At 29.9% G+C, this 13,114-nt stretch overlaps 1 protein-coding gene across 1 annotated transcript in view; it reads right to left on the bottom strand.

The window, feature by feature from the left end:
- LOC130441635 (intermembrane lipid transfer protein Vps13D) overlaps nt 1-13,076 on the bottom strand; it is a 40,191-nt gene extending 27,115 nt beyond the window's left edge. The window contains exons 1-11 of the mRNA XM_056775399.1: nt 12,801-13,076; nt 12,552-12,742; nt 12,239-12,424; nt 9,729-9,977; nt 9,172-9,342; nt 5,153-5,497; nt 4,793-5,097; nt 4,428-4,718; nt 4,160-4,340; nt 2,526-2,724; nt 332-612 (exon numbers count right to left, since the gene is read on the bottom strand). Of these exons, the coding sequence (XP_056631377.1) occupies nt 332-612; nt 2,526-2,724; nt 4,160-4,340; nt 4,428-4,718; nt 4,793-5,097; nt 5,153-5,497; nt 9,172-9,342; nt 9,729-9,977; nt 12,239-12,424; nt 12,552-12,742; nt 12,801-12,894 (2,493 nt within the window). The 5' untranslated portion in view covers nt 12,895-13,076. The remainder of the gene's footprint in view (nt 1-331; nt 613-2,525; nt 2,725-4,159; nt 4,341-4,427; nt 4,719-4,792; nt 5,098-5,152; nt 5,498-9,171; nt 9,343-9,728; nt 9,978-12,238; nt 12,425-12,551; nt 12,743-12,800) is intronic.
- Between the last annotated feature and the right edge of the window lie 38 nt (nt 13,077-13,114).

The raw sequence follows: 13,114 nt of genomic DNA, 5'->3' as shown, positions 1-13,114 counted from the left end.
CAAACCTTAATACTTTATGTATAGATTTTAACAGCTTTACCATTCAATAATTATAAAATAATATTTGGAAATGATAAAACTCTAAATTTGTAGACAAGAGTTTGTAAATAACTACGAAACAAACACACAATACACTATATATTTAAAAAGAAAACACAGTTCCAATGCCAGGACAAGCTTTAATACTGTATGTAGAGATTTTAATAGTTGTACCATTCAACAGTTTAAAAAATATTTGGAAATGATAAAATCTAAATTGGCTTCATTAACTTTGATATACTCGTAAATATAAAAAAAATTAGTTTTAATTGGAATAAATATTAAAACTTACGACTCGTCGTTCAATTTGTAGAGATATACTGAATCTATCCAAAACATGTAAATTTGATGATCCTTTATTCAAAGCAAATCTCCAATTATCCTTTGCTCGTCCAATCAAAATTTGTAAGTCTTTTAACTCTAAGCAATAAGAATCGTAAAGTTTCCTGTGCAAATTCATTTCATTTAATAAATTTGTCTTATTTTCTATATCAGGTTCCCCAGATATTGTTTGCTCACCAGAAATACTTCCTTCACTAACAGGGGGCGTCGAACAAGGTGTCAAGTACATTTCTGAAACAGTAAATAAATAATTATTTTCTATATACTTTTATAAATATTTGCTGGCATTTATTTGAAATTTGAGTTCTCTGATTTATTTTAAAAACTAGGTAAATACAATAATTATTCAAGCAATTTTTTATTTGTTAGGCGTTTACAAAACGAGGGTATAATTTCTAAGCAATGAGTATCAAAACAGGATAAATTAGATATACAGTATTGGAAAAAAATTTACAGAGCATAGGAATATCCATGTAATACCTTTAACCAACTTCATTACAATCTACTAGTGTAAGTTTCAATAGACATAGCAATAAATTGTAGTAAACTCGACTGTTCCATTGTTTCCACTTAATTAGAGTGTAGTGAGAATATGCGAGAAAGGATTTGCTCAGCCCACAATAAACGTGAGGTTGAAATTTATTTGGATAATAATTTCAATAATTGAATTATTTCTTCACACTCTCAGATCCCCAGATTTATCTTTAAATGATTATTAGATTTCAGATTTTTTAATATTTCAGCCTTTATTACAATAAGATTTTGTTCAATATTTCATTAAGTTTATTTTTGGAATTACAATATTTTTTTAAATTTACTTTCTTTATAAACAACAAAAAATAATAAACAGTAACATAAATTTAAACGTTAGCCAGAAAAGTCACTCGGAAGTAGAAGAAGCCTTAAAAAAACTAACTAGTATAATACAAGAAGCTGCCAAACAAGCTACTTCTCCAAAAGGGACACTAAACAAGAATATTAATATTCCAATGGAAATCAAACGACTTAATGTTACGAAAACAAAAGCAAGAACGAACTGGCAGAGTCATTCACATATAACTGAATAAGCAATAACCTTGAATTAAAACTGGAATAAATGCGTAAAACCAATTTTTTGCAGCAAACAACAAACCTCAATCGTTACGATAACTCAATATGAAGACCAATCAAATCAATTTGGAAAAAAGTAAAGGCTATCTCTCCATTTCGTAATGATATACCAAATCTAGCAGCTTGGGCTGGAAGCTACGAAGACAAGGTAGAAACTGTTCTGAAGTTTTCACCCCTCTTAATGATACTTCAGACCAGATTATTCAAAACGAACTAAATAGAAATGAAGATATATACACGACAAACATAAGGCAATTTCTCTTCTAAGCAACAAGAAATCATCAGATATTGACATGATAACACCGAAAATGTTGAAGAAACTACCCAAAAAAGGGATCATAATGGTAACCTGTATATTTAATGCGATCTTAAGACTGCAGTACTAGCCAAAAATATTTAAAGAATCTGAAATAATATACCAAAACCAAGAAAAGATCTAGCCAATGCATCTTCGTATAGACCAATAACTTGTGACCCACCACTTTGAAACTTTTTGAAAAATTATTAATGCAACGAATTTATCCCAACCTGGTTATAATTCCACAACATCAATTTGGTTTTCGTTAAATACACTTAACAACTCAACAGTGCCATCGAGATGCACATTAAATAAACATAGCCCTAGAAGAAAAAAAGGAAGAAGGCTTGCTATTTAAAATCAACCAGACTCTTCCGAGTCCAACGAAAGCAGCGTATAACTTCCACAATCAAATTGCATTAAATATGTAAGAATATACCTAGATGCCAAGTTAAACTGGACATTAAAAAGACAAATACAAATAGACCATAAAATGAGAGAATTGTGTTGGTTGCTAGACAGAAAATAAAAAATGTCGTTAGAAAATAAAATGTTATTGTATAAGATAAATCCAGAGGAATAGCTAAATTTATGAATATTTCCGCGACGATTGAAATTTACCCTGGTAGATTGGAATTAAGTTTATACCGACTTTAAATTTGTATTTCTATGTTCTCCAAGATATTTTCCATTACCATATAGTAATTTGTTAAATGACAGAATCTAATGGCGTTACCGTCATCATCATCATCCCCAACTTTAGCATCTGCTGCTATCTCTGTTTTATTGTCAGTTGCAGTATCTACACTATTGCTCAATTGCAATTTTCCAAAATCTATCACAGCCATAGCAGAGTTTTGATCACTAAATTGTTCTACTAATATTATCTGAGGTGCTGTTATATCTAATTCCAATTCCCATGTGGATCGGGTTACCTAAAATTAAATAAGTTTCAAATGTATTTGCAGGAGAAGTATAAATTATGTATATATGATAGTTATAACAAATATGTTTGGTATTGAATTTTTATAATCAATCTATTTACAACACCGCAATCCATTTTTTGATGTTCTTGAAGACAAAAATAATACAATGTTACACTTCGCCTTCTTCCTGCTAACCTCAAACAGACAATCCCAAATAATATATTTACTTGACAGCCGGCCAGTAATGTGAGGAGTTAGTTTAAAACAGGGGTCTCCAAACTACGGCCGTGGGCCAGATCCCGCTTGCCAGTGCCATCAATCCGGCCCGCGACAGCTTTAGGCTAATGTCATCTACTATTGCTTTGATAAGTTGAATGGAAGAAATGAATGAACAGAATGATAATTATGCAGTTTTATTTACTTGCAACGTAAAATTTTGTGACGCAGAAAATTAAACTAAAGAATCTGAGTTTAAGCATATTTACAACTAACAAATAACAAACAGATATGAAATTAATCCCAACTAATAAAAAGAAATATGAAGTTAATCCCAACTATTAAATCAAAAAACAATAAGGAAACACTAAAGAGATTTATGGAATTGTGATTTTTCACCAATAATTGTTAGTAGCTGTGGATTAGTTTTACTTGCACCAATTATTAAAAGAAATTTAAGATGCTCATCGGTCAATTTAGATCTGGAAACATTCTTTGTGTTCTTCCTCTTGGAAAACGTTTTTACACAAATTCGTAGTACCAAAACCAGAAAAAAATCCACGAGCAAATATATGCAAATTCTCCAATTGTACCGGCGGAAGACTTTTATAGAATTCCAACAAAGATGAATTTTGATATTTGATCATAAACATATTACTGCTCTGTAAATCAATAATTTCCATTTGGAATTTCGGAGCCAGGGTTTCATGTCACAATCTCGATATCCTGAATCGGGACAAGGGCGATGCTTCTCGTTAAAAAACTTTCGATCTCTGCTCGAAGCTCAAAAAAGCGCTTAAAGACTTGTCCGCAACTAAGCCAGCGTACGGAAGTATAATATGGCAAGTCATTTTCTCCAATCTCAATAAAAATTAAAATTGTTTTGGCCCATGGAGCATACCGAAAAAATTATTCTCGCCCGAAGGCTTCAAAGTTTGAAGACCCCTGATTTAAAACATCGATATCAAGTAAGCTAGTTTCCACAGCTCCGAGGAAAGTGAAGTTGTTGAAAATTCAATATATTAAAACAATTATTATATTCACATTTCCTCAAATACAGTCCTCTTTTTTCGAAGCAATAAATAGTTTTAAAAAAATTGTTATTTGATTTATTTAAGTTATTACTTGATACTTATTTTGAATATGAATTTGTTCACATCTTCACAACGTTTCCAAGTTATAAATTCCATTTTATACATTTGCTAATTATCTGTATAATAAACCTTACCGTTCCTGCTGAAAATATGTTTTCCCAATTTTTCATCAACTCTTTTTTAGTTTTGAGCTTCACAGCCTCTAACTGAAATTGAGCTACATCACGTTGGATAGGCAAATACATAAATTCTATAAGCCATTTCACTACATTTGGTTGATATACTATATCCAAGCTTTCCGATTTAACACTTAATCTAAAAGAAAAATATCAAATTTTTTACCAATTAAGCAGTTTGAGTGATCTTGAATTCATTTTAAGTAAAACAATATGAAATACATACCTAAAATCGGTTTTGGAGTTGGGAGGTTTCTTTTCATAAACTAAATAAAATAAACGGTCGTTAAAACAATCTGATTTGTTTGAACTACTTTTTTTATGACCTCTGAAACGAGTTGATGATTTTCTGTCAATTCCAGAAGGGCCCATCACAATAGGAAACATTGTATTTAAACTTATTTTGTCTTTCAAAAATAATGCATCCAAAGATAGTTCAATTATGTGGGACCTAGAGCGAGGTTTGCTTACAAATCCTAATACAAAATTTTTAAATTCCATTTCCAACAATGACGAGCTGCAAAATAATATGAATGAGAAATTATAAAATTTTCAACTCAGTTTTGGTTTTTATTAAATAAGAATTCCCACCTTTCATTTGTAGACTTATTCATAGTACACAATCCCAGAGTTCCTGTTTTTAAGCAAAAATTGAATTTTCCAAATACTGCATCTCTTTTTAGGTTTGTATTGTCTTCTGCTGTATCGGCCAAAACTTGTAAAATTTCTCCTTCTAATTGAGTTGCATCTGATTGAAGCATTGTTGTTGTTTCATTAGACGTGGAGTACCAACCCATCCAATTAGGAAACCACTTCACTAAAAGATTTCTTCCTTTCGATGAATCATTTTCATTGTTGGAATTTAACTGAGGTAATTTTACGGAATCTATTGCTATCTATACATAAAAATATATTTATTCAATGCATAATTAATTAACAACAATTTTTTACCTTTCTCAAAATTTTTAAGTCTTCATATTCTCTACTCCATTCCACTTCCTCTTTAATTTTTTTTTCATCGGCAGATATGGTAGTACTAGGTACTGTCAAAATCTTTTTACATATTTGAACATATTTAACATTTTCCCTGGCTCTTTTTAAACAGAAATCCCAAGAGGGTTTTGGCCTGCAAATGGATGGTTGTTCTCCTGTGGGATAAATGCAGCTGATTGCATAAAACCACCAAGCTCTTGCGTCTTGTTTAACAGAAGCTGTTGGTTTGTATCGACGATATTTTTTAAAACGATTGATGTCTCGCAGTCCATGAATACAGTTCACAATTTGGTTATATTGCCACTAAAATAATGACAAAGATACTGAACTATACAATAATGCAAATAAAGTTTTTAAATCACGTTCCCAAATTGATTTTAAAAAATTTAATAAAAGAGCTATGATTGCCACTGTTTAATACAAGTACAGTTAACACTCGATTATCCGACAACTCGTGAGTTCGACACACTTAGTAATCTAACCTTTTGCTAATTGAGTCAAAATTCGAGGTTTTTCGGTTTTTATCTGGGTTTCTTTATTATAGTTGTATATATAACAAATGATATTCCGACTTGACAAATAATTCGAAGAATTTGAACGAAATTAGGCGACATATCGACAGCTGTTAGTCTGTTATACCGTTGATTTTTTCTTATATATTTCCATTTATTTAGTTTTGAGAAGTGTTTCTTTTCGGTAGTTTTTTTTGGTTTTTGTAATGTCGAGCAAAAGTGCTATCATAAAACGGAAATATAAAATCTTAACTCTTCCTGAAAAATGGGAAATAATTGAGAGATATGATCGTTGTGAAACTCCTACAGCAATATCTGAAATTTATCGCATTGGAAGAGCTATGGTTTACGACATTTTTAAAAATAGAGAAAATCTCGTGAAAATCTGTTGAAAGTGATTCTAAAAGAAAAACTCTCATAACAAGCAAAAATCCCCAAGTTGAAATAGCCCTTTATGCATGGATCCAACAATAGAGAAAGAGACATGTCCCAATTTATAAAGACATTCTAAAAGAAAAAAACAAATTACAAAAAAAGATGATTTCGCGCTAGTGTTGGGTGGTTCGAAAATTATAACAAACGCCTTGGTAATCGTTTCATATAGAGCGGTGAGAAATTATCTGCTGAGTTTCTAATTTTATTGCAAATATCACTGAACTGGACCTTACACCTAAACAAGTAGAAGCATTTGTAACATCGGATAAACAGAAGGTTTCTGGTCGAAAAATGCAAAAAGAAAGAATCACGTTTATGGTGTATGCAAATAGGCTGGAAGTGATATACTTAAACTGCTAATTGTGGGTGAATCAAAAAATCCCCAAACATTCGAAAACACAATATTTGAAAACCTTTCAGTTGTTTATGAGGATCAGAGGCGGGCGTGGGTAATACAAAAAGTGTTCAATGACTGGTTTTCAATCTCTTTTTACCTGCTGTCAAAAAGCACTTGAAGAACAAAAAACTGCCGATAAAAGCTCTTTTACTGCTAGATAACGCCCTTGGACATCCAGGTATGGATGACTTGAAAGTTAAAACGAAAAATAATTACATAGAGGTAATTTTTCTTTGGATGATAGAACTTGTTTTATTGTTTCTAACGTTTTATGTTATGTATTTGCCGAAAAACTCAACAGTTCTAATCCAACCAATGGATCAGAATGTCATTAAGACATTAAACGTGCATTATAAAAAGCGCTTACTGATGGATATTGTGTAGCAACCAGACGTAGACATCACATCACTTTTGAGGAAATTTAGCATTAAAGATGAGGTCATTAATGCAGCATTAATACAAGTGAAACCGTCAACTCTAAATGAACCCTGGAAAAATATTTGGCTAGAAAATCCAATGCTCTTATAAAATGATAATGAAAAAGAGAATCCCCATGAACTTATAAATGACACTCTAAAATTGTGCGATAACATTAACACTCCTTCAGAATCTTCAGAAGACCTTAGAAGATGGATTATAGAAAATAACTTGAACGCTGACTATACAGACGAAGAGATAGTAAAAGAAATCACATCTAATGAAGATGAAACATTAGAGGAGCTTCCGAACGCTAAAAATTCTGTTAGCTTTGATGTAGCTATATCAGCTGCAAATTACTCTGGTGCGAAGAGTGGGAATTTGATTGCAACAACATTTTGGTTCTAAAATATTTTGAAGAAGAAGCCATGACTAGTAGTCACCACATATAAAAAAAAACAAAAAAAATTCCTAAACTAATCATGTGTGCATGTTTTTCAATTTTTTATAGGCTAGGTGTTGATAATGAATGATAGTATATTTTTCTTGAGTATATATATATATATATATATATATATATATATATATATATATATATATATATATATATATATATATGCGTATAGACGTTTAAAATCGATCAAAGAAATACAATATTTGATAATCCGACGTTTTTTGGTAACCTGACAACCAGTCGGTCTCACATGTTTCGGATTATAGAGTACCAACTGTACATACATTTTCAAACACACAACAATATAAAACACTTAAAATATCTAATTAAAAAGCTTAATATTTGGGTACCTCACGAATTAAAAGAAATTAATTTAAAACAAAGAATCAAATTTGTGATATACACCTTAAACGAAATAAATCTGACTCTTTTTTTGAAAATCATTGGTGCTTAAAAATGGGTCCTGTACAGTAACATAATTCGAAAACGATAATGCAGCGAACATGATGAACCAGCACAAACCACATTGAAAACTGAAAAACAACAAAAAAGCTCATACTGTCAGTTTGGTGGGTATACAGAGGTGTGTAGTTTTTGAGCTGCTTCCAGGAAACCAAACGATCAATTCTGATGTTTACGGTCAACAATTAATGAAACTGGATGAAGCAATGAAAGAAAAACGGCCAGAATTGTCAAATCGGAAAGGATTAGTGTTCCACCATGATAATGCAAGGCCTCACACATCTTTGGCAACTCATGTGAATCTATTGAAGCTTTGCTGGAAAGTGATGCCACATCCTCCATACAGCCCTAATCCAGCACCATCTAATTTACCATTTATTTTGAAGTTTGCAGAATTCTTTGAGTGATCAAACTTTCACAAATGACGATGATCTTCAATCACACCTGGTTCAGTTTTTTGCTGATAAGGACCAGAAATTTTATGAATGCGGAATCATGAGGCTGAAAGAAAGATTGCTAAAGGTCATTGAGCAAAATAGAAAATATATAATTGATTGAAAACTATTCTTTGTTAGGAAAAAAAATGTTTTATTTATACTACAGAACTGAAATTACTTTGTTGCCAACCTACATACCCCAGATGTGAGAGCTAGTATTAACGAAAGTATCCCAGATAATTTTGCTCTTTATATTTTATTACAGTAGGAATGTATATCCAAAAAACTACTCAAGCAATCAAATACTAAGAAGTCTATTAATTGTTTGCCACACAAACGAGAAAAAGTTATAGTGTTTGTGTTAATTATGGGTTACTGCCAAAAATATGAAAATATTAGCATATTAATAAGCTAAATTTTACGATATTGAGAATGTACCAAAATCTTGACAATCCAATGCAGGTAATGGTTGATTTACTAATTTTATTCAATATGTAAAGCCTAAAAATAAACCATTTTGTTTTCATTTCAAAAATCAGGTATAAATGTTGAGTAGTTTTGGATATCTTACTAAAAATGCTATTTTTGTTAATGGTAGTCTTACTAAGTCATACAACTTACTCATTGCCAACTTCACAGATAGATTGTTCATAAATTGGGAATCAAAAAAAAAATAATAAAAAAACCCATACGATTATAAAAATTTACAAATTATCTTGACTTTTCATTTAATAAAATAAATTTCCTTATTGAAATAAACAGGTTGAGAGTAGTTCTTGAAATTAATAGTATAGCATAGGATGATACGCATTTAATAATTAAGTTTCAAACTATTTCAGATGAATAAATATTAGTGTACTTACATCTACTAAAGATAAATGTACTTCTTCTAATAAGAGATCACAAACATATCTCGGTATGGAGGATCTTAACGGTTCGCTACTTCTTTTTCTTTTCAAATGAGCTTGGGCACTTACACCAGGGAGTAAATAATTTTTCGTATTTTTATCCAATTTACCTCTGCTCATTGCCTCCTAAAATGATTAAATATTTTTTCATGTTATTTTACATTAAGCAAATTGTAGATAAAAATAAAATATTTGAAATAATCATCTAGAGGTTTGTATAAAAGAAATTCTATGTATCCACTATTTGAGAATATTTCTGGTTTATCCATCCATGTCTTCTTTGGTGTGCATACATACATACTCAAAACTGAAACATTGTATCCAGAGGGAAAGTAACTTTAAATTACTTTACCCCAAGTTCTAAGGCTATATATCTAAGAGAATAAATAATGTTTTTAGAGATTAAAACCATTACCAACACACCTTTAGTATTGGAATAATGGCTCTCATTTATAAATGATAAAATAAATTATATACTACTCAATTTAAACAATAAAATTATCAATACATACTGCAAGGTTAGCAACATTTAAAGATGATAAAATTTCATTTTCATCCATGTTCATCCAATACAATCCAAATTCTTTCAATTCAAGAATTTTAAAAGAATCTTCATTTGGACCAGGATGGACAAATTTTGGTAGCCAATTCTGATCACAACTTTGTGCTATTAAAGATCCTAATGTTAAACCACAAGCAAATGCTTGGTTTGGAAGGCTAATTGAATCTTCATATCTAATATGAATATTTTGTACACGCAACTAAAAGAAAAAATAATTATAATCTTAATGTAAAATTTATATTTATCATTTCCATAATTTTAATCAATTAAACATAGATCTTGAATTCTATTTTTCACTTTAAGTAGGACATAATATATTAGCAATAAATTTATTATTTCAATTTTTCTATTTGTTCTTAACTTCTTCTATATATAGAAAACCTAATATATGATCTAAGTTGATCAACTAGGTTTTAGTTATTTTTTAAATTTATATGGAGTAGTGATGTGGATCAAGCAAATGCCCAATGTATAACTATATTAAATTACCATAAATAATTCAGATCTCTCGGCTTTTAGCATTTGAACTAAATTTTTTTATGTACCAATAAATTAGCTGAATTTCATTTTTTTATTTTTGGAATATGTATAGTTTTTGAACAAACAACAGCATTATTATTATTGCTCGATTTCACTCAGTTCCATAAGAGTTCATAATTTGAATAAATTGATAAGACCGAAAGCATCCCATACACCCAGAGTGCTACTTCTGCATCTGAATGTAAGGAGAATGACAAAGAGAAAGGTACAGAAAATAATGAAGAAGAGGAAGTTTGGGTTCTGAGAAATCAGAATCGGAGGAATCTGAATGTGAGATACTTTACTCTTATGAGGATAATACTGAAAGTGAATGAAGCTGTACAAAAAATTAGCCAATTACACTCAATTTGTTTTTTATTAGATGGCCTGTGATCTGGCTCAATATATATTATCTATACCAAAATAAAAATATGTTGTATGTTAAAATGTAGGTATATATCTTTTTATTACAGAAATAAAAAGCACTACAAATTGGTGTTGGCTGAGAAGAAAAGAGAACTTAAAACAGCTAAAAATGCTAAAAACACCACAATTCTTTTTCGTTGATAATTGATAATTGTTGCCTAATTGTCACACTTGTATTTTTTATTTTTTCCCAAAAAAGCATTACATATTTTATAATATGAATCCTAAACAATTGTTTGTTTGTTTTTAGCATTCATCCTGTTTTATCGAAAATAAAAAATATAAATAGAAATGTACAGAAAATTTTATCAGTAATATATTATCAAGCCAGATTCTGTAAGTATTATTAAAATGTGCTTATTTGACAAAGATTGGTAGATTGGAACCTAAGTCACATCATCATTAATATTTTACATATTGCAACCATAAAGAAAAAAAATAAACAGATTATCAAAACAAATCATTTATTTGCCAATTAAAAATTGTACCTGTTTCTGCCTAATCAACATATACTAAAAAAATGAATCACTATATCAACAACTTACTAAGGAGATTTTTTGTACCTGCATTAAGATAAGACTATTAAAATACTTATAATGTATCCATACTCTTTACTAATTTTGTATGATAATTGTTCAAAATATATTCTTAATTGAATACACAACAAATCTCATATCTCCCCTTAAAAAGTGTCACAAATAAAAAAATTAGAAAATATCTTTTATTGTACTATTGGTGCAAGAAAACTTGTAAATCTAATCTTGAATCAAGTCATTTAAGTAGTTGTGGTAACTTTGTCAGTTTTTCAGTTACCATCTGAAAAGTGAACAATAAAGTTAGAATTACAGTCAAACCTCGATATAACGAATTCCTTGATATAAAGAATTTTTTGAATCTCCTAGAACTCTTCATAAAATATAATGTAAATTTTACCTAACGATTTTTTTTAGACAAAAACTCGATATAAAGAATTTTAGACGATCCTGGAAAAACAATCCTCTAAAATCACCTCTTTACAACTGATTTCTTTCCTGGTAAGAGAAATCACCTTGATTTAACAATTTTCTTATTCAGAACCTCAATCTAGTGAATTTAACTGCTGGTTTATTGAACTGCCTCCATCTTTCCATCTAGATAATGGCAAATACAATGAGAGTTTTATTTTATTTTATATACATTTTATAACGCATTATCTGCAGGTTAAACATCAATCAAAAATTGACCAGCATTTCCTTTGAACCTCGATATAAAGAAATTTCACCAACTGAAACCTCGTTATAACTTATAACGAACATCGCTATAATGTGATACTAGATAAAACGAATATTTTGTTCTATATCCTTGAGAGTTGTTATATCTAGGTTTGACAGTAATATCATATACTTATTACTGGATAGTTTGTTCTTTTATTATTATGAAACTATTTGAGCAGAGGTGTAAAATTTTTGAAAAACATTTACAATGTTTATATTTTGAATACCTCATCTCATGATTCCTAGAATGTTTTATACTAACCTGTAAATTTTCTATTATATCTGATAATAGACCTGTTCCATAGCTGTACCATGAAGAATAACTGGATGAATAGTAAGCTGAGTTGTAATCCTGACCATATTTTCCAAGTCTCCATTCAGCTTCAAGAGAATCTAGAGCAGTCAACTTCATTTCATGCCTAGATAAATCTTCTGCTTCACAGTCCCACTAAAATAGGTTATTTACTTTTTTATTAGACAAACTAATTCTAAACATTAAAAGCCAACAAAATTGATAATTGAACATTTCAAAAGACATACATGAAATTTAAATAGAATATATTATGAATACTTACGTGGTCTAAAGATAAAGGAGTAGCGACTAAACATAACTGTTCTATAACTATAACCCACGGTGCTGATCTAATCTGACTTACTGGTACTTGCAATTGAATTTTCCCTATAAAACCAGTTTTGATTTCAACTGGTAATCCTAAATATCGAAGCGCATCTTTTTTTAAGGGTAAATTTTCCAACTCTACTTTTCCTATTAATATACAAATATACTCATTTAACATGTTCTCTTTTATTTATTTTTAAATTACCTGATAATAGTGCAATACTGAGTTGATCTGTATTGAGCTCTATATATCTTCCTAGGTAAGTATTCAAGACCCATGCTACTAGGCCTTCCAACATTATTTATTGCTGTTTAGAGACCACAAAACTGGTAAAGATTACAGGTTTAAATAACGAAAACAGTTTTCTTTAAATTCTGACACTCGTAGTAGATTATATTTTGTGTATCTACAGATTAAAAAATTATACCTTAAAAACAGTGTCGATCACCTAAACATTATTTAAATGCATTAATATTACTATTCCAGAAATTTAACCTATAAAAATACCGAATTAACAT

This window comes from Diorhabda sublineata, chromosome 3 (genome assembly GCF_026230105.1).
Source record: "Diorhabda sublineata isolate icDioSubl1.1 chromosome 3, icDioSubl1.1, whole genome shotgun sequence".
NCBI lineage: Eukaryota > Metazoa > Arthropoda > Insecta > Coleoptera > Chrysomelidae > Diorhabda > Diorhabda sublineata.
Note: the sequence above shows the minus strand (reverse complement) of the source record. Positions and strands in the feature narration are given on the sequence as shown.